The 27,680-nt window shown below is 33.4% G+C and overlaps 1 protein-coding gene across 2 annotated transcripts in view; it reads right to left on the reverse strand.

Annotated features, from left to right (window-relative positions):
* LOC114334800 (translation initiation factor eIF-2B subunit epsilon) overlaps nucleotides 1-27,680 on the reverse strand; it is a 103,739-nt gene that overhangs the window by 46,200 nt on the left and 29,859 nt on the right. For both annotated transcript variants that reach the window (XM_050654311.1, XM_050654312.1), the window contains exons 4-6: nucleotides 25,336-25,513; nucleotides 8,498-8,742; nucleotides 8,361-8,411 (exon numbers count right to left, since the gene is read on the reverse strand). In XM_050654311.1, coding sequence (XP_050510268.1) covers nucleotides 8,361-8,411; nucleotides 8,498-8,742; nucleotides 25,336-25,513 — 474 coding nt within the window. The remainder of the gene's footprint in view (nucleotides 1-8,360; nucleotides 8,412-8,497; nucleotides 8,743-25,335; nucleotides 25,514-27,680) is intronic.

The raw sequence follows: 27,680 nt of genomic DNA on the forward strand, positions 1-27,680 counted from the left end.
CACATACATATCCACAAACATTTTCCCTTTTTTAAAATAGAAATTGAGTCATATTTTTTGAGCTCGGTAACTATTGAATGGTATAACCGATTTTCAAAATTAGATATGCGTTGGAAAGGTAAAGATCAGTACTATTAGAGGTCGTAAAGGTCGACTTAAACTTTCGAAATTTTTTGGAGTTTTGGGGACGAGAACGAAAAACAGACCCAAAATAGGAAGGTCCGTAAAATCCACACCCTTGGACCAAAATGGATGGTTGACATATGAATGGGTGAGTCATTTCCTGAACTTTAAGATGGGAGTTGGCCCAATTTTCAATTCAGTCAGATTTAGAAAATCGAAAATTTCGTGTATATAATATAGTGTCGCGTGTAGGGGGGTGCAGGTGTGCGTCACTGGCGAGAACTGTCGTTCTCTGGTAATAAGTTTTTAACGTACATCGTACAAGAAAGCACCGCTAGCCTACATTATTATGCTTCCAATTGGATTTTTCCATTTTTTTTATTTATTGGTTTTTTAGCCTTAACTTTTTTATTTTTTATATTACAAAGTTTGTTAAATAATAAATCCTTTTAAAATCCTCAGTCGCAAAAAGAGGTGACTTTGAAAGGGTTGATAAAGGTGGTTTTTGCATGTTATTACAAGTTCTAATTGTCTGTAGCTCACTCAATTCTTGTTGTAGAAAAAATTTTCGTAAAATAAGTTCTTAAGAATTAAACAAGCTAGATTTTCATATCTAAACATTTTTCGCATCTCTGATGCTAATCTTTCTATTCTGAAGAAAAGGGCATGTTTTATCAAACTACAAAAATTCCTTATTAGCTTTTAACTCCAGTTTTTTAAAAACTAATTGTTTTAAGCAGGTCAAACTTCTGTAATCTATTAAAAATACATAAATAAAAAATAGGGAATAAGGTCGATGACTAATTTTAATTAGGGTGGTAATTAGGGGTTGTTTCCGATAACTTTTTGACTGAAAAAATAGAGACTGGCATTCTTTTCATTATAAGTCACTTAATTTTTAAGCTACATACTTTATTTTATATTTTTGAAGATAGATCTTTTTAAACATTTAAAATTAGTTTCTATAAGTTATCCTCGAAAAATGCATAGTTTTTCCGTCTTTTGACTTTGAAACTACATATAATATTTAGTATTTGACAAAGAAAAGCTAACATATAATAAAGTACAGCTCGATTACTATTGGTCTTAAAGATAAAAAACACTTTGTTTCTTTTTTAAAAGATATATATTCGTTAAGTAAAGTTGTTTTTATAAAGCAAAAACTTTTTGAGTTATTAGCAGAAAACTGATTAATAACATTGATTTTTTCGATATGAAACACTTTCGATAACCAATAAATCGAAAACTATTAGTTTTATCAAAAAAATGAATAAAACATTTTTTGCTTACAATTAATGTTTTTACCAACATTTGCGGTCAAAATATAATAAAAAATTTCCACTCCCAAGATGGGGTGGTAACCACCCCATCGTAAAAGCGTCTTTTGGCATCATATAGATTTTGATCCTTGGACTTTCGACTACTTATTGTCAAATTTTCAAGCAAATCGATCCATTCCGTAAAAATTGCGAAGTGAAAAGTTTCAGTTCCTGGACTAATTATACTTTTGGAGCTCTATAACTTTTGAACGGCTTAACTGATTTTGATCAATAAACATGAGTTTGATCCAAGATTATGATAACAACGTATTACAGGAATTATTGAGCTTGAAAAACCGTTTTCCCATAAGAAATAGATTAAATCATACTTATGAAGCCTATAACTTAAAAATTCGAATATTCCCAGATATGAGGTATACACCGTTAGATGCGTCTAGAAACCTTCTACAAACGCTTAGTTATTGGCGCAATTCGTAGGTTGAAATTTTGAGTAATTGTCGAATAACCAAAATTTTCAAAGTTTAATTTTTTAGTTTTTCGGGTATGGTGAGCAGCGTATATGTTTCAGCTTGATAGCTTAGGCACCGTTTGAAAGTTTAACTCAACCCTATTGATTTGGTGTATTTGCGATCTTCCTGTCTCTCCTTGAACCTAAGATATATACGCCCAAAAAATATGCTATTTTGTATCTACCTAGCCCTCTAGCGGGCTTACGGGTAGTCAGAAGTCAAAAATTACACCGGTTCTGAATCGGCTCTCAAACCCTCTTGAAACACAGAAAAAATTCAGATCGGTGTAACTTTTCCACACACATACAAAAATACATACAAACATATCCACAAACATTTTCCCCTTTTTAAATAAAAATTGAGTCATACTTCTGAGCTCGGTAACTTTTGAATAGTATAACCGATTTTCAAAATTAGACATCCGTTGGAAAGGTAATGATCAGTACTATCAGAAGCCGTAAAGGTCGGACTTAAATTTTTGGGAGTTTTGGGGACGAGAACGAAAAACAGACCCTAAATGGGAAGGGCCGTAAAATCCACACCATTGGACCAAAATGGAGAGTTGACATATGGATGGGTGAGTTTTTTCCTAAACTTTAAGATGGTATTTGGTCCAATTTTCAATTCAGTCAGATTTCGAAAATCTAAAATTTCTTGTATATATAGTGTCACTTGTAGGTGTATTGTTGTTGGGGTTGTGCGCCACTGACGAGAACTGCCGTTCTCTGGTAATACCTTGAACGTTTTTTCGGCTGCAAGTAACCACTTTAAACGATGTTTTTTCTTCTTATTGTGCCACTCCTATCGGAGATCGGAAATCATCAAGGCTATCCTGACCTTGTTTACAGCTGACCTAAAAAGTTCATTAGTGGTGCAGCCAAACCACTCTCTCAAATTCCGTTTTTTATCGGCTGGTATTCCAATAAATATTTTATTGGGATTTTTAATAGTTGTACTTTTACAAAATGGCACTAGACAACACTTATAGTGTTTTCTTTTATTTTCCAAAGTAAACCTTCTTTCCTTTTCTTCAAAAACTGTATCAAACTCCATTCTCAACAAACTGGTATATTGTTCGTCCGCTATAACTTTTCCCATGCGTCACGATTTATTTTCAAACAAATTAAGTCAAAACATAAAGTGAAACATACGCCGATGTGTGTAGGATATAGTATACAGTATACAAAATGTATACACATCGACGTTCGTTTCACTTTATGTTTTGACTTAATTTGTTTGAAAATGAATGGTGACGCATGGGAAAAGTTATAGCGGACGAACAATATATATTATTACAATGGCATTCGATAAATGTCATTAAAATATAAATATACCTAACCATAAACATAAATAAAGTATAATTATGTGACGTCACGGGTCGTTTGAACTATTTTAAATACACAGAAGATTTTAAATTTGTACTTCTAAGTTATTATAAGTTTTTGAAGTGTAAAATTTTGGAAATCTCATTTTTAAACAAAACTGAACATTATTATGTAATAAAAAAATGTGTAAGTTCCCTATTATCTCTTAAAGGGATGGTCTGAATTGTACAAAAACCAGAATAGTTGCAAGTTTGATGTTTGGAATATTGCCAGAATTAACATTTTTCTGACACCACTAGCCATTTTCTTTTTTTAAATACAATACTTTGTATGTTGTACTATTATTGAAATCCTGACTGCAATACGAACTCAAACATACAGGGTGCGCCAAACCTCTGGTTTTCTTTGATTACGGCTAAATTATGGGATATACAAAAAAATATTGTTAACAAAATTAATGTATATCGAAGCCGTCTATAATTTAAAATTATTTTCGATTATACAGAGTGAGTCATAACGACGGTACGAACCAAAGTTGTGTTTTTTTTTTAATGGAACACCCTATATATTAAATCATTTTTGAATATATTTTTTAAAAATATTAAGAATTTATATAAGGTATTTTAGGCCTAAAGTTAACAATTTTCGAAATGTTTACACTTTTTTCAGAAAAATGGTAATACTCAAAGGGCTGTGAATTAGGCTTTCAAGGTAATAAAAATTTACATGACATCTCAAAGTTTTTTTAGTGTACTGTTATTTTTAAATAAATTAACATATTTGACATATAGCCATAAAATATACAGTGTGATCACTATTTGCAAATACAAAATTTTCTCATTTTTTTAAATCAAACACCCTGTATATTAGTATTACCTTTTGTAGTAAATATTACAACCTTTCTTTTGGTATAAGGTTGTATGTACCTAGCATGTTTTGTTTTGTAGATATTTAAAAAAAAACTATAGATATTACGTTTTTGCTGATTTTTTATTAAACAATTTTTTGCAAAAAAAATAATTATAATCTGGTTTTAGAAACATCAAAATATCAAATATAATAATAAAAACGTAATTAAAGATTAAAATAATTCGTTTACTAGTACAATTCAATTGAATTTGATAACTTAAAATTATTTTTTACAAAAAATATTTTACCATACTAATGAATACATAAATTAGTTACTAAATTAAATAAACAACCAAATTTGATATCTACCCTAGTAATTTTTCTACCACAGCAACTTTCCTGTACCAAATTAATTGTTAGTTATATTGTATTTACGAGTAAGATCAGTTAAACTTTTAATTTAGCTTTTAAATGTACTTACATCTTGAGAACATAATTATAAAGCATGCTTGGAAACAAATGAATGTTAAATGTATTAGCCAAATTATTTATTAATATAAATAGTATTAACTGGTGTCACAAAAGCTGGTAATTCTTTTGAAGTTTAAATTTTTGTAACAATTTTTTATATTATAAATTTTAATTTTTCAACGGAACAATTGGTGGATATGACATTTTTTGTTTTGGGCGAAACAATTAGAAATTATTAGCAGCTTTTGTGACACGACTACATTTAGAGCCGGTTGTTCGAACGCTAATCAACAATGATCACTATCAAATATTTAATTACTGTCACCAACTGTCAATGTCAACTTTGATTGGATTGCTGAAAACATAATTGATTATAATTATGAGATTAGTTAATCAATTAACATAACAATTATTAACATAATTGATTAACTAATTTCATAATTGTAATCCATAATTATGTTTTCAGCAACCCAAACAAAGTTGACATTGACAGTTGGCGACAGTAATTAAATATTTGATAATGATCATTTCTGATTAGCGTTCGAACAACCGGCCCATATACTATTTAATTTATAATATACTTCTATAACGTTCATTTGTTTCAAAGCATACTTTATACGTTCTCGAGATGTAGGTAAATTAAAAAGTTATTAACTGATCTCACTCGTAAATACAATTTAACTAAAAAAATTGGGTACACTGTTACTAGGGTAGAAAAATTTCTAGGGTAGATTTGAAAATTGATTGTTTAATTGAATAATTAATTTATCCATATTAATTACTTATTAGTATGGTAAAAAATTGTTTGTAACATAATTTTAAAGTTATTGAATTCAATTAAGTTGCACTTGCATACGTTTTATTTTAATCTTTAATTACGTTTTTATTTTTATTTTTGATATTTTAGTGTTTGTTTCTAAAATCAGATTATAATTTCTTTTGCAAAAAAATTTAACTAAAATTATCGCGGATATAAAATATCCGCAAAACGTAAAATCTACAGTTCTTTTTTAAATATTTACAAAGCCAAACATGCTATGTACATACAACCTTATACCAAAAGAAAGGTTGTAATATTTACTACAAAATGCAATACTAATATACAGGGTATTCCATTTTAAAAAATGAGAAAATTTTGATTTTGCAAATAGTGATCACACTGTATATTTTATGGCTATAAGATATTAAATTATTTAAAAATGACACTATATTATAAAAACTGACCTACCAGTTAAATTTTTATTACCTTGGAAACATAATCCACAGTCCTATAAATATCACCATTTTTCTCAATAAAAATGTAAATACATATTTCGAAAATTATTAACTTAGGCCTATAAGACCTTATACAAATTTTTCAAATTTTTAAAAACTATATTCAAAAATGATTTAATATATAGGGTGTCCCATTTAAAAAAATAAAAGTTTGGTTAATACCGTCGTTATGACTCACCCTGTATAATTGAAAATAGTTTTAAATTATATACGGTTTTGATATACATTAGTTTTGTTAAAAACATTTTTTTGTATATCCCATAGTTTAGCCGTAATCAAAGAAAACCAGAGGTTTGGCGCACCCTGTATATGTAACACTTGGTATTTTATCTAGTCACGAAAGTCCAGTGACAAATAGTTTTGATGTAAATATAGAATACTGTGATTTTGACATTAATTCATAAAGCTAAAAATTATTGAAAAGTTTTGTAGAGTAAATTGTAATAATAACTAAAACTGACAGTTGTTTTATGTGTTTATAAAAGCTCTACAATAAACGTGGTTTTTAATGAAAAATAACGTATTACTTTTTTAATGATGAGGGACTAGCGGCGATAGAAAAATATCTTACAGTGAAGTTGCTAACTTATTCAACGATACTTTCCCAAAGCACTCTCCTATCCATAAGGCGGCCGCGGCGGTACAAAACATTGTAAAACGCTCTGAGGACACTGGACGAGTAAAAGATGATATGGACGGGTAAAAGATTCAAATGTAAATAAAACTTTAGCAGTGTCGTTGAAGATCCAGATAAATCATTAGGCAGAGCTACAGAATTGCATGATGTAGATCATTCTTCAGTCCTGCGTAATATTACATAAGACTTCATTTAAACCCAACAAGAGCCAATTGTTGCAAGAATTAAATGAAGATGACTACGACCGTAGATTACAGTTTAGTACGGTAATGATGAATGAAATTGTAACTGACAAGAATTTCGTTAACAATATATTATGTTTTTCCGAAGAAGCAATATTTACAATGTGTAGGAATGTAAATCGCCAAGATTTAAGATATTGGAGTGAAATAAATCCATAGTGGATACGTGGAAAGCATACTCAAAGACCACAAAAACTAAATGTATGGTTGTGTATAGCGGGTACCCAGTTGTTAACTGGGCAGTTTTTATAGAAGGAAATTTAACAAGCGATAATTATGAAATGCTAGGTACTTAGAAATGAAATTTTAGCAGCTCTGAAAAACACGTTTGGAGCCAATTTTAATGAGATTTAATGTCAGCAAGACTGCAAACATCTAATAGTAGTGGAGGAAAGTATGCTAAATTTGCAGTTACTCAAGCGTTATGGGGACCTATTGGGTTGTGAAGATTGGGTAATAAAACCAAAAAAAGTTAAGTAAAGTTTTGTATTTAAGTGGGAACTTTCCATTTTTTATTTAATTTTCCATTTCCAACAATTGTTTTTTCCGATTATAGCGCCATCTACCCATAACTCGAAAAAATGTCTCGAATAAAAGTTACTAAAAGTGTCTACTAAAGAATCCAAATCTGCAATAAAAATTTGGGGGTCCCATTTAAGATTTTAAAGTAACCCCCCACCCCACCTCCGTGGGGGACCGTGTTTGGTACCATTCGATAGATTTTTCAAAAACATTTTGAAAGTGTATTTTGCAGTTTTTCGATCTGATGTTCATTTTGCGAAATATCGCGGGGTTTGTATTTAAAATTTTAAATTTAACCCCCACCCCTCTTCGTGGGGGTCCTGTTTAGTACCATTCGATAGATTTTTGAAAAATATTGAAGACGTATATTTTAGTTTTTCGATCCGATGTTCATTTCGTGAAATATTCGCTTTTTTTTGTGAAACTTTTTGACTCACCCATTTGAAATATACACTCTTGTATGTATTTAACTTACCTTATCTTAATCTGACAATTTCGAGTATTTTTAAGGATAGATTTTTTTTGGGCCCTCCTTAACGAACTTCTGCCCCCTTAACGAATATGATAATCTCACGCGCTGGATTAACTGCAAAAATCCCCGCTTGGGCTCCTCTACCATTACAACATATGACCTTATTTCACTGTTTATCTTCCATAAATGTCCTATGTGAAAATTGGCTATATTCATATTTTTTATCAAATCTGAGAACCACTTACGATTGCCCACATGTCTGTGGAAAAATCATTAATTTATCCCAAAACGCTCGTGTTAATAGCTTTTAAAGATTAACTTGAGAATTACCTAATTAATTACTCAATGGAGATTGAGCACGTCAAGACAATTTACTTAACCACTCCGTCACCGCAGCTTGACGAAATTGACAATAATTCAGTGATCACCAATATTAAGCATAACAGCTCTACAAGAAAAGCGAACAATGTGGAAATGCTACATTATAAAAAAATAGGTAATAATAAAATTGATAAATAAAAAGAAAAATGTTCCAAAGGAAATATAATTATGAAAACTCTTCCCTTATTGTTATTATTAGTCGACACTATTCAGAATATTACCAAAAATAGATTGAATTATATATTTTAAAACGTAATAAAAATATTGAGCTTACTTTTTTCTAGGTAGATTCAATGGATGTATCCATTTCCTTAAGAGCTGCTGGCTAAAATAAAAAAAAAACGTTAAAATATGGCGAAAGAATTGTTATTATGAGCAAAACTAAAGATTGTTATAAAAAGACGAAATTACCTGAGTGCTTGGTACATTCTCCATGAGGTAATAGCTCCACCAAATTGGTTAGTCTTTAACACATGAGTATAAACCGTCCCTTCTAAAATCTCCTCGTTCATCAGAAGGCCTCGTACTAAATCATCTTTAGTCTGGAAATCGAAATTATCGGAAAATAAGGGTAGAACCGAAGGAGAACAGATAGCAATTCGAGTGTCCCTCAAACTGTTTAGTAGAAGCATTGTCGGGTTTTCTAAAAACATTTCCTGGAAAATAAAAACAAATTTTACTTGCTACCATAATATAGTCAACATGTGAACAAGTCAATTTCGAACTCAATGGTACCTAGATCATAATACTTTGGATATTTTAGACATCCATGTTTAAATGTTGAATGGGTTGCATGTGAGAGTTCATTTTAAATGAAGAAAAAGACAGACGTACTCTCAATCATTTAATTGTGTACTTCCGACGACCGGTTTCGCTCTCTATAGGTTGCAGAGCATCATCAGGTCAACGGTTACAAGTCACTAAATGCTACAAATAAAACCAGAGTTAGAACAATGTCTGGTTATAAAAGATGCTAAAGATCCATAAGATCAAGCCAATGTTGAACAACATACATAAAATAGTAAAAACAGCAGACAAATACATATGCATGTAAAAAGGGGGGGGGGCAGTAACAAACGTCCCCAAGCTTACAAACACATGCAGATGTATACTGTCAACAATCATGCAATTATAACGTGTCGTACTTACATTCGGATACAAGGAGCTATAACCTCATTATTCCATAACATGATGTTTCTGCTTAAGTTATGCTAACGGGATATGGTGGAAAAGACGGAGAATGTTACAAAGGTAAACAAGTTTATAGTATTTAGATTTCTTGAGGGTGAAGAGATAGTTGTTGAGAGACAACCAACAAATCTGACAACAAGAATAGACACAGATTTGTTGGTTGTCTCTCAACAACTATCTCTTCACCCTCAAGAAATCCCAAATACTATAAACTTGTTTACCTTTGTAACATTCTCCGTCTTTTCCACCATATCCCGTTAGCATAACTTAAGCAGAAACATCATGTTATGGAATAATGAGGTTATAGCTCCTTGTATCCGAATGTAAGTACGACACGTTATAATTGCATGATTGTTGACAGTGTACATCTGCATGTGTTTGTAAGCTTGGGGACGTTTGTTACTGCCCCCCCCTTTTTACATGCATATGTATTTGTCTGCTGTTTTTACTATTTTATGTATGTTGTTCAACATTGGCTTGATCTTATGGATCTTTAGCATCTTTTATAACCAGACATTGTTCTAACTCTGGTTTTATTTGTAGCATTTAGTGACTTGTAACCGTTGACCTGATGATGCTCTGCAACCTATAGAGAGCGAAACCGGTCGTCGGAAGTACACAATTAAATGATTGAGAGTACGTCTGTCTTTTTCTTCATTTATCCATGTTTAAGTTCACATTATTCATCTATGTTCCCATGACGGATCAATTGTGAAGGGTTTTTACCCACATATTTCTGTATTTTGGTGGTTAGCAAATGTTAGATTCACGTAAGCACTGATGATGGTCATCCGATCTAAAACTAGTTCTGTGATGTAGCCCTTTTTAGGGATTTTAACAAATATACCTTTTATAAAGGATTTTATTCGTTTCTGTAATATATGGTATAGATACAACCAACTACAGGAAAACTTTTTCCTCGTGAATTTTTAGTTTATGTAGCAGAATAATACCACATAATTTGAACATTGTAATACTGGAGACCACTCGATAGAGCAATGCTCAAGAAACTTATGCCTAGAAGAACAAACCTAACCTAAATGTGAAATATGTACCAAATATATTCCAGCCAACTACAAGGACTGTTTAATATACAAGAAATTTTAATAAAAAAAATATCCGGCCTTACGATAAAAGCAACTACGACTCAACTGGGATGCAACTATCGCCAATGAATCGCATCGTTTGTCTTTCATCTACCAACGCGAGTGATTTGCAATCAGATATATGTGACGATAATATAATTTTATCGCCTAGAGTACGCCAATGTATTAAGCAAAACGTGTTTTTCTACCGTCTCGGACAGTATAAAAGAGGAAATGGAAAATTATTTTGATTACTCTCGGTGTGTTGAACGGATAATAATCAGCAAGGTATAATAGGTGAGTTAAGTATACCCCGGCCATATTCCGAAACCTTCCGAGCCCCGTCGTCTTGGCGACTGAGCGATTTCGACGGTTCACAACTAAATCCCCTACGTAATTTGAACGTAGATCCTTTCATGTCTTACCCCTCGCGAGTTGAGCGAGATTTCCTCTCCTTATATATCCATTTCGCGTTAATAAATAAATTCTTTTCCTGACAGACAGCCTGTAGAGTCAACGGAGACAGTAGTAGCAATGGTCGAGTAGTAGCAAAACGAGGAAGTGGCTCAAGCGCTTCAAAAAATAAAGAAAGAAGCGGTACGACCAGATGATATTCCTAGGGAAGTATGGAGAGCATTGGGAGAGACAGGAACAAGGTGGCTAGCAGGTTTGTTTAACAGAATTATGGAAGTTGGACAAATGTCAGACGAATGGAGAAGCAGTATACTAGTACCTGTTTACAAAAACAAGGGACATACAACAATGTACAAACTACAGGGCTATAAAACTGCTTAGCCACACCATGAAAATATGGGAAAGAGTAATTGATAGACGGATACGTGAAGAGACCGAAATATCCGAGAATCAATTTGGCTTTATGCAGGGTAGATCAACAACAGATGCAATTTTCATTATAAGGCAGTTGATGGAAAAATACAGGAGTAAAGAAACAAACGCTCATATGGTATTCATCGATCTTGAGAAAGCATATGATAGAGTTCCTCGAGAGATTCTGTGGTGGGCACTCAATAAGAAAGGAGTCCCTGGTGAATATGTAAAGATTCTGAGGGATATGTATGAGGGAGTAACGACTAGTGTTAGGACAGGTGTGGGAGAGACTGATAAATTTCATGTGAAAGTAGGATTGCACCAAGGCTCTGTGCTTAGTCCGTATTTATTCTCATTAGTTTTGGACCAGATAACAGCGAAACTACAGGGTAACATTCCATGGTGCTTAATGTATGCTGATGATGTCGTGTTAGTAGGAAATAGTGAAAGAGACTTAGAACAAAAACTGGAACAGTGGAGACAAGCTCTGGAGGAAAAAGGTTTAAAACTTAGTAGGACAAAAACAGAGTATTTGGAATGTTAATGTAAAGATGGAGTTACTACAAATAAAATGGTATCTTTGGATGGTGAAATGATTGTGAAAAGCAATAGTTTTAAGTACCTAGGATCGGTATTACAGAGTAATGGAGAAATAGATGGAGATGCATGCAGTAGAATTAGGGCTGGATGGATGAAGTGGAAAGAAGCGAATGATGTGTTGTGTGACAGAAAAATTCCAATGAAGCTTAAGGGAAAATTCTATAAAACAGCCATAAGACCGGCTATGATGTACGGAACTGAATGTTGGGCAGTGAAAAAGAAAGAGGAACAACGAATGCATGTGGCGAAAATGAGAATGCTTAGATGGATGAGTGGAGTGACAAAGAAGGATAAAATTAGAAATGAGTATATTAGGGAAAGTCTAGGTGTGGCACCAATTGATGCCAAAATGAGAGAGCATAGGTTAAGATGGTTTGGTCATGTTCAACGTCGAGACGTTAATCACCCAATACGAAGAATAGCTGAAGTGCAGATTCCTGGAAGGAGTAGGAGAGGAAGACCAAAGAAGACCTGGATGTTGGTAAAGGGAATTAACATTGATATGACCCTAGATAGAATTGTGTGGAGAAATGCAATTAGGGAAGCCGACCCCGCATAGGGATAAGGCAAAGAGAATGATTGAAATAAATTATTTTCCTAATCCAATCGATCGTCGGCGTCGTTTAGTATCACTTATTCATGTACAGTCGGAAAAATGAAAGAATACCCATGAACGATCACATCAATCACTTATTTTGTATTTGCTATCTTTTTCTATAACAAACGTCTGTTATTTTTAGAAAAAGACAGCAAATGCAAAATAAGTGATTGATGTGATCGTTCATGGGTATTTTTTCATTTTTCCGACTGTACAGTAATTAACGCTAATTACCTTATCTTTTGTATGTTTGGTTTTAAAATAAATGTCTTAACTAACCCTGTCTCCGACTGAATTTGTTACCCGAGATCATCACAGATACATTCAAGATGTCAGTAGTTCAGATGACGATGTAGTGATGGCCTGATACACAATAAAAATTAAAAGGAAGCATTTTAAACATTCCACACTTCCATCCATGCCTTTTCTACTACATATTTGCGAGAATATTCCGTTAGATTGTAGTTGTACACGCAGGCATGCTTTCAACTGCTTCTACTAATTTAAAACAGAAGTCTTGTGCTGTTATATAAGAATATATATTTTAAAATAATCACAATAACCACAATTTACGAAATAGTGTGGAACAGTCACAAATCGGAAGAGTTTGTAGTCAAAAAAGGACTTAGACAAGGTGACCCTCTCTTGACAGTGTTGTTTAACCCTTAAATGCCCAACCTTTTTTAGGTTCTATGTACGCCCAAGGGTGGGTAAAAAATGTCCACCTCGAAAATAGCTAATATATTTATTGAGAGTTGTTGGAAATGGATTAGACTTAAGAATCTTATGCTTAATAAACACAGCAGCTTCTAAAATATTATTGAAAACAATTTACAAACCTTACAACAAAATTACAATGTACATCAAAATTAACATACCAGTAAAAGCCTGTAATTCAGATTTGTCGATTTTCTCCACATTCTTTCTTTCAGCCTCCTCATTGGCCGATAATTATGTAGATTATGTAATTATGTAGATTATACGTCGATAATTATATGGCTTATCTTCCTACCGACGAGAAATTATATAGAAACCTTTAGAAGAAAGTTTTACCAAGGGTGTACTTTTTATGCCCACCCATATTTAACTCAAGATGCTACTTTTATTTTCAAAAATATCGGTAGAACTAAATTAACATTCGAGAAAGGGTTGTCTTTTTAACAATAAATAATTTTTAAAAAATTTTTAAACACGTAATAAATATGTTACAAGGGAATACGCATTAGGTGGACATTTTTTACCCACCCTTGGGCGTTTAAGGGTTAATCTGGTTTTGTAAATAATTGTAAGGAATAGCAGAATAGAAACGCAAGAAACGATCTACCGTAACGTGCATCAATGCATGGCCTACGCCGACGACCTTACGCTACTAGCAAAGACGAACAACGAATTAAAGAGAATCATGAGAAGATTAGTGAGAGAGGCAAAAAATTCGGCCTAGAAATAAATGAAGAAAAAACTAAATACATGGTGCTAGGAAATACAGAAAGAGAACCTGAAGATATGCTTAAGTTAACAGCGTTCGATGGAAAAGAGTAAAAATTAAAAAGAGTAAAGAATTTTACATATCTAGGGGTCATAATAGACTAAAAAGGACACGAGCAAAATGAACTAAAGCACAGGATAGCAAAAGGTAATCGAAAGGTCGGCAGTTTAAAAAAATTATAAAAGTCAAAGTATGTATCGAAAAAGACGAAAACCAGAATATACAAAACCGTAATAAGAGCAACAGTCACATACGGATGTGAGGCATGGGTGCTAAACAAAACAGAACAAGAAATGATAGAGAGGTGGGAGCGGAAGGTACAGAGAGCTATTTTCGGGGAAAACATACAGAAGACGGTTGGCAAAGAAGAACCAATCAAGAATTAAGGATGCTCTAGAACGAACCAAGTATAACAAGATACACAAAGGCGCAAAGAAACAGGTGGGCAGGTCATGTCGAGAGAATGGATAGAGCAAGAATGCCAAAGATGGTACTGCTAAGAAGACTAGTTTTTCACAGCAATTTTCACATAGATATTAAATAAAATTATATAGTAAGACATTAGTATACAGTGATAGTCAAAAGTCCGTACGTATCTTTTGAACGGTTATACCTATAATAGTAAAATTTGGAGGGAGGAAATAAACGGACGTAACCTTCTTAACTAGGCATAGCAGGTGACGTAATTATGACAGATTACTTTACAGCGCCACTGTGACAGATAATTTTAAATGGGGCCCTGTGGCAAGTGATACCTCGTTTGAAAGGTATTGAAAATACCTATTCAGCCATGCTAATTTTGTTTGAGTTTAAGCTAATTTTGATGAATAAATGAAATAAATATAAAATTGTAGTTTCGCATTTACTTAATAAAAATTCAAAATTCCGCATATGATTACTTGTCAAAAAGGTTGACGTTGACGTGAAAACTACTAGAGAATTGAAAACCTCAACTTTTTTGACAAAAAAACCATAGGCGGACATTTGAATTTTTATTAATTAAATGCGAAACTACAATATTATATTTACTTAATTTATTCACCAAACTCAAAATCAACTAAAACCCAAAAAAAATAGTATGCCTGAATATATTTTGAGTACCTTTCAAACGAGGTATCACTTGCCATAAGGTCCCATTTAAAATTATCGGCCACAGTGGGTCTGTAACGTCATCTGTCACTATTACGTCACCTGTCATGACTAGTTAAGAAGCTTACGTTCGTTTATTTCCTCCCTCCAAATTTCACTATTATAGGTATAACCGTTCAAAAGATACGAGGGGGGTACGGACTTTTGACTAGCACTGTATACTATCATGTGTATTATGTAAAATTGTAAAGTTGTAATTGTAAAATCCTAGGCCTACAAGGCCTAGGCTAAGGCCTAGGCTTGCCTAGCTTTTTATTTAATATGCTCTACATATTAAATAAAAACAATAACCACAAAATAATCTGTTCAAAATTCACAAAATATCCATGCAACGCTTGTATTGCGACTGACAGCCAGTTAAATCGCTATCAATTGTGAGTCAATTCGTTTTAAACCGCGTTGCATTTGCGTTGTTGAGCGGACTTTGTACTAAAATTACGTGTCCGGCTCCTAGTTTACTGTGTAGCAACTGTAACGTGACTATTTTTGCGGTCAAGTTGCAGTTGCGTTGCGGCGGTGGACGAATGGCCTAACCCTACTTGAACAATATAATATACAACCTAACAACTCGTATGCTCAGATAATATCAAACTAACCACAAGAACTCCCTAGTCAAGTGCCTCTCAATCCGAAAACTAGACATCACGCGAAACTAAAGGTTATATGTCCGAGCTTGAGCTACAACAAATGATGAAAGGTCTCATTGAACAAATGAGTCCAATGTTCTTCTTCTTCCTTCTTATATGTAGGCTTTAAAGTCTGTTTCTTCTTCAATATTAGCCTCCTAAATTGTTTAAGTTATCGCACCATCTTTTTCTTGGTCTGTCAATACTTCTTCGTCTATTTGGTGACTTATCTCGTACTATTCGTACTATCCTATACTCTGCCATTCTACTAATGTGTTCGTTCCACTCCTGTTTCCGTTTTGTCACCCATCCATTTATGTCTTCTACATTGCATGACCTTCTTATGTTTTCGCTTCTCTCCCTATCCAACAGACTTTTTCCTGATATTCGTCGGAGTATTTTCATCTCTGTTGTTTCTAGAAGTCGTCTCGTTTTAAATGTGTCAGCTCTTGTCTCCGCCGTGTATGTCAATCAATATAGGTCTAATTGCTGCTGTATAGATTCTTGCTTTTGTGTCTTGTTTTAGGTGTTTGTTCTTCCAGATTGTGTCATTAAAAGATCCCGCCGCTTTACTTGCTTTTAAGCTTTGTTGTCGTAATTCCTCTTCAACATCTCCGTAACCGGTTATATCTATTCCCAGATATCTAAACCTTGCTTCCTGCTTTATTATTTTCCCATCAATTTCGATTTTACATCGTAGTGGGTATTTAGATGTCATACACTTGGTTTTTTCTGCTGATATTATCATATTGTATTTTTTGGCTGTTGTATTGAAGATCTGTGTTAATCTTTGGAGATCGTCTTCTGTCTCGGCGATTATTGCGGCGTCGTCTGCATAACATAATATTTGGATTTCTTTGTTCCCCATTCTGTAACCATGACCTTTACGTACTGCTTCTATTATTTCGTCCATTATTATATTAAAGAGCAGTGGGCTTAATGAGTAATGAGTCACCATGTCTGACTCCGCTTTGTACTGGTATAAACTGCGTTAGTTTTCTATTTATCTTTGCCTGTATTCGATTATGAAAATAGATGAGTCTAATGTTAAATCTTTTAATTACAGTGATTGCTACACTATCCTAATGACCAAGTTTCCCAAAGTGGCACTCTGGAATGTCAACAGACTAACCCAACATGACCATTTTTACAGAACCAATCACCCAGCTGCTACGGCACACAGTGCCGTACAGCCATATTCAAGATATAAGCCATAATCCAGAATCAATAACAGTCATAATCAAGAAATCAATTATCATGATCATAGCAAAACAACTGAAGACTATTTACAAGAAACCAGCATATCCAATGAATATTGGGTAAGACTACTGTTACAAGACTTGTCTTTTAACTTGCTTTTTAGGTTATTACTTAGGTATTATTACGCGAATTTACTGTTCTGATTTAGTTTGTTCTTTTTGGCACTAATGTTTAATTTTAGTTGACTTTATTTATTTTTAACTTGATTTTTAGGTTATTACTTAGGTATTATTACGCGAATTTACTTTTCTGATTTAGTTTATGTTCTTTTTGGCACTAATGTTTAATTTTAGTTGACTTTATTTATTTTTAATAACTTACATCAAAACAAATAAAAAACACTGAATTTATATCCTTTATTTTACAAACTACGATATCTAATTTATTTATTACACTAAATCTAATAATTTATCTAATTACAAATTCAAAAATATACCGCGCCCGTTACATATCAAACTACACCGACGTTTTCAAATTTACCACTGACTCAATATACAAATTTTGTTTCCTTTTTATAGAAACATAATCTTTCGCGAACATTCAGGAAAGAAATTGTTTGTTTAAATAATACAGCTAAAAGACTATTACAGAAAAATCGAGAAACAATATTTGCATAATAAATCAACAAATCAAGTAATAATAAAAATCAAAAATGAATAACCATTTTCAATAATTTAATAATAAAAACTTCTAAAAAGGTTCCTCGTCGTAAATCAGCCTCGAAGTGATTTATGGGCTGAGGACAAAACCGGTTGACGGTCGGCACCTTCGCAACACTACTGATGATAATACTCATCTAGAGCTGGAGCACACGACGACATAATATAAACGAACAATTGACACAGTTCTTCAGATCTCTTGAAACAGATTGATGACAGGTTGTATAAAACGCTACAGATACATCTTCTTCAAGTGCCCTCTCCGTTGCGAACGTACGTTGGCTATTAGCACGGCAATTCAGATCTTGCTTGTGGCACTTCTGAATATTTTGATTGATGTGAGTCCGAACTACTTCCACAGATTTTGGAGCCACGAGTGTCTTCTCCTGCCTGGCCCTCGCTTACTCTCTATTTTCCCCTGGACAATTAATTTCTTTCTCTTTTCCGATTCTGCGGATTACCTCTATGTTGGTGACATGTTCGGTCCAGGATATCCGAAGAATGCGTCGGTACATCCACATTTCGAATGCTTCTAGTTTTTTCGTGAGCGTCTCTGTCAACGTTCAGACCTACACACCATATAGTAAGATCGGAAAAATGTAGCATTTAACTAGATGTAGTCTTAGGGGAAACAGACTAGGGGTCCACAGATACATATTGACTCATTTCTTCAAAATGAAGACAGCTTTATATGTGTATCATCATCATCACCCAGCCGCCTGTGTCCAAAGTTGAACATAGACATCTCATAATTTCTTCCAGTGTTATTGGTCTTGAGCTTCATGCAGCCAGTTCCCAGCGATTCGTTTGACGTCATCTGTCCATCATGTGGTCTACCTCTGCTTAATCTCATCGCCTCCAAACTGCAATTTTTGGGTCCACCGCCCATCATGCATTCTCTCCACATGGTTCGCCCAGTTCCACTTCAGCTATGCTATGCGCTCTATGCCATCTGTGATGCCTCATCTAATATTTTGTTTCATCATGTTCAAACGGTACGATATTTGACAACGCTGCTGACGATAAAATAGAGGAGCCGCGGACTTGCGACGTACACATTGTGAATCTAGGTAATGGGAAGTTTAGTTGTCATGGAGGCGTAGTCTTGTGAACAACGCGCATTTGCTGTGAATGCTTATTACAAAAGTGGTGAAAGTTTTGTGCGTGTACAACAAGCATTTCGTTTACACTACCATTTGCCGCCCCGCGCTGCAGTTCTGTCTAACATGGTTATTAAGACTTGGTTTAGGAACTTTTAAAGTAGTGGTTCAATATCACAGAAAAGAGTGGCAGTGTCAGAATTGTTCGCACACCACAGAATATTGAAGCGGTGCCAAATTCATTACATGCGAGTCGTCGCAGGGATCCTCGAGCACTTGCGTGTAATGAATTTGGCACCGCTTCAATATTCTGTGGTGTGCGAGCAGTTCTGACACTGCCAGTTTTTTTCTGTGATATTGAACCACTACTTTCAAAGTTCCTAACCCAAGTCTTGTAACTTGGTCTTGTGAAAGGGGTGGCAAATGGTAGTGTAAACGAAATGCTCGTTGCACACGCACAAAACTTTCACCATTTTTACTTTATCGTACTACATACGTAGTATAGTATAATAGATAAAGTTATAGGATCGAGCAAAAAAATTTTTTTTCAGATTTCACTTTTTTTCGACGTTTTGAGTCCCCCCGAGTCTAAAAAGCAAATAATAAAAAACATGTCGGAAGTATGTACGTACGTATGTCGCCACCGTCCAGCAAAAACTACCGGACCGATTTCTATGAAATTAGGTATGAGTAAGTTTAAGAGAATTTTGTCGAGAAACTAAGCTTTTAAAAAAATCTCAAAGGGGGGCCGAAATAGGGAGGTTATTTAGGGCCCATTTTTGCAAATTTTGACCAAAACGAATGAAATTTAACTCAAAGTTAGCTCATCGATAAGTAAATAGAAATACGGAATTTGACATTTCCAAATTCAAAATGGCGGCCAACATGGACGACCGCCCACCCGACACATTTCCCTACCTATATAAAAACTTGTTTAAGATAAGTTTAATTTGAAAAAGTCGGTATATAGTCTAAAGATGGTGCTATAAGAAGAATATTATCGTTTTTCAGAAAAAGTTATGGGTTGTCTATATTTAAGGGGTCAAAATTTGACATAATTTTGAACTAGATTTTCTCAAAAATAGCTTCAAGGAATTTGTTTATTTTTTGATGTATTTTTGAAATCCTATCGGTAAATTGAATGACATTAGTCAGATTTCTTAACTCCCCATAGGAGGGGAGTTATGAATTTTCTATAAAAAAATATTCGAGTGCCCGTAACTTCCTTTGTAATAAAAATAAAATTTAAAATTTTGCAGACATATATGGTACTTTATTATCTATTATCACAATAAATTTTACCCAAAATGTGGCTTCCGGTTGAACCGGAAATGAAAAAAAAATGTTAATTTTTTTGATACGCCTATATTTTTACATATTTTGAAAGAATGCAAAATTACCTTTCCAATGACATAAAACTCGTTGCTGTAGCTCAACAACTTGAAAAGTTACAGTAAATAGAAATTTTGCTATAATCTTGTGTGTGTCCTCTCTCACGCGATCATAGCAGAGCATTATTAATTAAAGGGCAGTCAATGAGGGTATTTGGCTCCGAATTCCATCCTCCTACATCGATGTACTTGATATTTTCACAGTAAGTAGGGAATAGCTCAAGAAACAAAATCTACCCTATATACTATGGCGCTTTTATCTTGGGGCGGTTCATTTGTTGGTCAAAATAAGCAAGGAAGTGGCTAGAGAACCTATTTCTAAGCAAAAACTGGTCTATACTCTTTTTTTGAGAACTCAATACTTTTTGAGTTATGCGTAGTTGAAAATTGTCCATTTTCATTGAAAAATGACACCTTTTCGGACGGTTTTTTGTGAATACCTTAAAAACTATGCACCGAACTAAAAACACTATATAAAACATTTTTTAGGTTATAAATAACAAATAGATTCGTTCCTTCGAAAATGTTCTATTTATAATACAAAAAGAGATATGGTAGGTGAAAAGAGTTTGTTTTTTGATGCATGCTCAAATTGGTGTATTCAACTTGAAATAACAGAGGAACGGTAGGTTTTAGGTGTATAATGCTACCAATGCCTTTTGTAGTGTTTGAAAAGGCCTTTAAAACGAGCACCATTAAATGCCGGTTACATTCAAACTAAGCGAGATATGGTGCAAAAAATATATGACTAATGTACTTTAAGGAAAAATGAAAAGTATATCCATTTAACCCCTCATCCACCAGAATTTAAATGCATTGTTTTTCTTCTGCAATACCTTTTAATATAGTGTTGTTTCTACTTTCAAAAAGTTGAACGGGTTTAAAATGAATGGTTTTTGTAAAAAATGTGATCAAATTATAGAATGCATTTTTAAATTTTCTTAAAAATCTTCATTTTTCTCCATGTAATTCGAAAATAAAAATGTTCCACCCCCGAGAAGTGGTGGGAACCGCCCCCATGATAAAAGCGCCATAGTATATAGGATAGACTTTGAATCAAGAGATTGGGCTACTCCCAAAATTTCATTAAAATCCATGCAGTAGGATAGAGTTCGGAGGTAATACCTTGTTCTTAATCTCGCGCATTGACTGGCGCAATAGAAATAGAATGAAATGCAAATATTGTAAACTATTAATTTCTCAGAAAAATGAACTCATTTGAAATGAAAGTATGACTATAATATTCTATTGATTTATGCAATAATCTATACATCTATAGTGTGTCCCCGAAATATGGCATCGAACATTTTCTCAAATGCAGGAATTAATGATGCGTAGAACTATAAAATATTTTCAAGTATACAAGGTGTTTCTAAAATATCAAAATAACGAGTAACTTTGCTATTTTTATAGAATGCCAGTATCTAGTACGATAACGATAATAGATCGGTACGATAAAGTTCTCGGGCGGCCCTTCCGTCCAGCGTTTTGTAATAAGCTTCACAGCAAATGTGCGTTGTTCACAAGACCACTCCTCCATGATAACTAAACTTCCCACTCTCTAGATTCACAACGTTTACATCGCAAGCCTGCGGCTCCTCTATTTTATCGTCAGCAGCGCTGTCAAATCGTATCGTTTCACTGAATCACCCTTTATTATCAAGAATTACTAAGTACTACTATTTTAATTTTTTTGTGTTTTGTGTACCACCGCAAATAATGATATGTACCACCAGTGGTACATGTACCACAGATTGAGGACCTCTGGTGTAGATAATACAGTAGATAAAAAATTAGTATTTTGAAGGCTCTTTCCTAGCATTTATACGCCAAGTATAAATACTCGATTTTAACTGAAAAAATCGAAGTTGTAGAACCAAAAAAAGAAGTTAAAAATAAATCGCTATCAAACAAGAAAGATTTTGAGATACGCTATCAAAGTTTTTATTAAACATTAAACAAAGCAGGTGCAGAAGACAAAATATACATATTATGCCTACCCTTCTTACAAAAGGTAAAAATCCACAGAGAAAACAAAGTACCCCGGGACTGGTCGTATATTGAATGTGTTAATGAAATATGAATTGCTACATCAGCGGCGGCCAGCCAGGTGAAGTAGATGAAGGCGAGCTTCACCAAAAATATAATTAAATTGAGACAAAAAAATAAAAAAATATAAGTAGCAATATTATATAATATACTAAAATTAATTATAAACCTACTCTTTTTTAATTAATCCAAAAATTAAAAAAGAATCTCAATATGTAATCTAAAACTCAAAACTGTAGATCCTTGACCTACATGACCGTGTCATTTGACTTCTATGACTCGAGCAAAGTTACATGAAGACGTGGATGAAATTTCGTTTCTCAGCTTCACAAGCATCAACGGTTGTCATGGCAACGTGACGTCATCATATCGGCACTGATAGTACCCAGATTAGCAAGTGCAGATGAATTTAAAAATAAATCCGCCGTATTCATCTAGTAAAGTTTTAGTTGGATGCGTGCTATGATGGGCAGTATTCGTTTTTTTTTTCGGAAGATGGAAGACCGCAAATCAGTTCAGCTGGCTAAAGGCTTTTTAGGAGATTTAAATGATTTTGAGTTTACATTTTTAGCAACAGTTTTTAGCGACATTTTTCATATTATAAACTAGATAAAAAGGATTCGTCAATTAATACGTGATAAAAGAAGCGAATAATTTTTTAATTCTATTTTTGACAAAGCAAGCACAAGGATCGTCATTAATACTTTGAAAAGATCTAGGTGTGACGATGGTATGAGCACGAATGCAAAATCTACCCAATACAGAGCATTAATTTTTTTATTTAATATAAGTATGATCATATTTTAATGGAAATGGATGGACATTTTCAGGATTGTGATGAATTAAAATTCGTAAGCTTAGCAGATACAACAAAGTTCGGGTCATACAGTTTGATCATTCCTTCCGACGCTTTTCAAAATTTATTTTGAGTTTTTGGCAAAAAATTTACTAAAATTCAAAGACTTAAAAGAGAGCTCTGCCTTTTTTGTGCCGACGGAAATTTAAAAAATAGTAATTTGCAAGAATTGGTTATAAAATTACAACCAATTAAAGACATTGTTACAGAAAACTATAATTTGTTTTGTTTAATTCTGACAATTCCATCGAAATCCGTATCTGTAGAAAGAAGTTTTTTATGCTTAAAAAGGCTAAAAACTTTTAGTTTGACGGTTATCGCACTCATAGAGAACTATTAAATAAACTTATGCACAAGCATCCTTTCTACGAGGTTATCATTGATAGATTTGCCTCCATAAACGATCGAAGACTCGACTTGATTTATAAAAATTAATTAAGTCAGTTTTATTAATCTATCCAATACATACTGCTTTTTTGCTTAAGTATCTCTTCATCCTCGTCTCTAATATAAGTGCCATAAAAATTTTTTCAAGTTTGTTAGGGCCCTAAACTCTAAACAACTTTTAAAGAATTTTAATGAGATTTGGGCGCGTCATAGGTATAAGTATACCGAAATTTCTTTTGGGTCCTGCAGACTTTCCTCATCTTCACCACTTTTTTAGGCAACGGGTCGCCGCTGTGCTACATATTTAATATGTAGCAAACAAAGAGAAGGAAATCGCTGGGTTGGAAGAAAACAACTGTGCTGACTGCGTAACATTAGACAATGGACAGGTCGAACGGTCGAGGAATTGTTTCATATAGCTGCCGACCGAGAAACATTTCATCAGCTTTACATCATAATATAAATTCATATCTACTGATTTTAATTAATAATAATTATTGACGTATCTATACTCTGTCAACAAAACGAAATTCGAAATTAGGTTAGGATATCCCGGTCAAGATCTAAAATCTAAACCAATACTTGACCAACACTCTTTAAGTTAAACTCTAACTTTAAGTTAAAAATGTTGTCGGTTAGCCACAACCCAGGCGTTGACCTTATATTGTGAAACGCATATTTCAGGGTAACCACTGGTTATCTCTTCAAAGCGCAGGCGCAAAATTTCGAACCAATGCTTTTTAAATGCATTCATTTTTTTTTCGAATCCTGAGAAAACTAATAGGATTTTTGAAAAATTTAAGCGCAGAATGAAAGATTACATTATTACCGAGGACCGAAAGTCTCTGAAAGCTTCTATAATGTTTATTTTAACAAGTTAGAAGGGTGAAAAAGAAGAGAAAATTTAGTGCGATTTTTAATTTCAAGTATCTCATTCAAAAGAAACTTTTGTGGCATTTTTCAATGTGTTTGTGTGTGTTTTATTCTTTTATTTTTTTAATTTTTGGTATTGTTTTAATAAAAATTTTTGGAAAGTAGTAGAGAAACTGTTTAAAGTATATTGATTTCGTTGAAATCATATATAATAGAAGTATAACTTCTTACGTGCGTACAAAGTACACACATTCTTTTTTTCAAAAATATTTATTATTTTTTTCAGGATTCGAAAAAAATGAACACCATGTCAGTGGTGATAATTTCCAAATCGAACATTCGCTCTCTTTTCATAAAACGCACTCAGTCGAACAGAATGTATTGACATTGACAAGACTACTAAATATTTGACAAGGGTTCAGGAATATTTTGAGTTGTTTATTAAATAATATTGACATTGTATTTGATAAATAATTGATTTAAGACGTGAAGGTAATTTGATTTTAATTGATTTATATATAATTTGATAATTTGATTTTAATTGATTTAAGACGGTATTTATTGTTTATTATTTATGGAAGATCCAAGAACAGATACACCAGGGTATATTTTGTGATCCAAGTATTTTGTTGTTAAAGATGTTTCACAATACGCTTAGATAAAATGTATCTAAGCGTTCCAAAGTAACAGTATATTATTAAAATCACCACTTTTTCTCTTTTTTTCGATTATTAGTTTTTATTGTATAGTATATAAATTATTGTAATCACTGAATACATAGTGAAAAAATGATCCTAGTAATTAAATTAATTAATAATTTAAGCGATTCTACAAGTAACGGTTATCCAAGAACATTCAAAAACTGAACGAAATAACCATCTCTATGTTGTTGATGACAATGTAATTGTCAACTAATGTTTACATCTCCTGCAGCTTCCATACCAGTGAGAATTTTATTACACGTAATTTGCCGTATAAAGAAAGATAGGGAAAGTAGGGATAGCCGTAAAATATTGGCGCCTACGCTCTTAATCACAAGATAACTTTACTTTGTGAAACCGGCCATTAATGAACGAAAAGAACTGTGAACAAATGGAAACAAGTTACTTACCACGGGAAAGTTCAATTTTCGCTCTCTGCGTTTACTACGTCTCTGATAAAAAAGTACTCTGTTGTTGATATCCGTGCCTAATAAAATATCTTCTAATTTATTTCTTGCAATATGACCAACTCCAGCTTCTTGTAAAATTAGAGTCATGGCTGTGTATTTGTCCGCTTTAACTATTTCGCTAAAATAAAAATGATACAGACTGTTTAATGTTGGATTAGATGTAGCCCAATGAAGGAAGTGCTAAACTCGGCAACATTGCTTATGAGAAAGAGTTGCATTGCTACTGTAGAATGACGAATGACTGAATAAATCGGCGCGAATTATGTGCATAAAGCTCGCTACAGACTATGCGTAATTCGCAATTTGTGAAGCGCGATTCGCGGGCAGTTCACGAATAGTGTGTAGGGTCTTGTTCGTTAAAAATCGATTCGTAAGCAACATGATTCGTGTGTGCACAGTAATTAGCTCTTGTGAGCGGCAATTAACGAACATCAAAGGCTGCGCATCAACATGAACCGACGAACAATGGATAAATCAGGCATCGCGCTTTACGAATCGAGAACTACGCAAAGTCTGCATGCTTTATTCGCAAATTATTACGAACTACAACGAATCACGCATCGCGAATCGTGCATAGTCTGTAGCCAGCTTAAGGTGAAGCGGGGAAGCAGTGTTGCCGTGTAAATTTAAAATTAAATAGTCTGTATAAAAAGAATAAGTACAAAAAAAGCAAATATGCTTTATAGACTACAGGCCCATGTCAAAAATGGATGTGTCATATGAACCACCAGGTGACGTATATAGGACGATATAAGAGCATAAAATAATAAGATTCAGCACTATGCCGTCACTTGTAAGCAGTCCAACTGAGTGCTGGTGAGAATTCAAAAGTGCAGGTAGAGTGGGTACATTTTGGTCAAATATTTTTGTACGGCATGTTTACCATCGATAGATCCATGAAAAATAATAGGAAAGCGCCCAGTGCCGCACAAAAATTGTGAGCCACAAAGTTCGTAATTTTTTTGATTATCTGACAATTTCCAGGGTAAATTTGGTCATTTCATTCGGTACGGCATCAGTTTCATACTGTTTCAATACAACTTCTAATCCATTATTCCGCAACGCCGTACAAAAATCATGCGACAAGGGGAAAAATCGAGAGTTGCAATCCCCTCTCTTTCCGTGGTTCGGGGGGTGATTTGAAACAACATAAAATTAATTTATTTTGAAAGTATTTTATGCATAGATAACATTATTTTACATGCCGTACATTTTCGTTGGTCCAAAGGTTTGTAGGAAAAAAAAGCTCAAAGAAAAATCCACAGAATGCAATGTAAGTCTATTATTCAATAAACATAGTATATTATTCAATTGGAATAATGATTCAATTATTATTATATCGCTGACCGACTCAATATTTTTACCATATTTTGTGAACTACGATGTTATAAATATGTATACTCTAAACTGTATAAATATGTAGTTTATATACAGGGTGTCCCGAAAAGATTGGTCATAAATTATACCACATATTCTGGGATCAAAAATAGTTCGATTGAACCTAACTTACCTTAGTACAAATGTGGTCATAAAAAAAGTTATAGCCCTTTGAAGTTACAAAATGAAAATCGATTTTTTTCAATATATCGAAAACTATTAGAGATGTTTTGTTGAAAATGGACATGTATCATTGTTATGGCAGTAACATCTTAAAACAAAATTATAGTGTTTTTCCACCCCATACAAATTTTATGGGGGTTTTGTTCCCTTAAACCCCCCCAAACTTTTGTGTACGTTCCAATTAATTTATTATTGTGGTACCGTTAGTTAAACAAAACGATCTTAAAACTTTTTTGCCTCCTAGTATTTTTTCGATAAACCAGTTTTTATCGAGACGCGGCTTCTTAATATGTTTACATAAAAATTTTATGGGGGTTTTGTTCCTTTAAACCCCCCAAATGTTTGTGTACGTTCCAATTAAACTATTATTGTGGTACCATTAATTAAACACAGTGTTTTTAAAACTTTTTTGCCTCTAAGTCTTTTTTTGATAAGTCACCTTTTATCGAGATGTGGCTTCTTTTTCAAAATATACCTAAAAATGTAAATTATTATAAATAAACTTTCAAATTATTAACACGTCTCTATAATCGTATTTGACCATATACAAATATGTGGTGGATTCGACAAATATTCAAAATATCTCGATAAACACTGGCTTATGGAAAAAGCACTAAGAGGCAAAAAAGTTTTAAAAACATTGTGTTCAACTAATGGTGCCACAATAATAATTTAATTGGAACGTACACAAAAGTTTGGGGGGCTTAAGGGACCGTACAAAACTC

The sequence above is a fragment of the Diabrotica virgifera genome, chromosome 6, assembly GCF_917563875.1.
Source record: "Diabrotica virgifera virgifera chromosome 6, PGI_DIABVI_V3a".
Classification (NCBI taxonomy): domain Eukaryota; kingdom Metazoa; phylum Arthropoda; class Insecta; order Coleoptera; family Chrysomelidae; genus Diabrotica; species Diabrotica virgifera.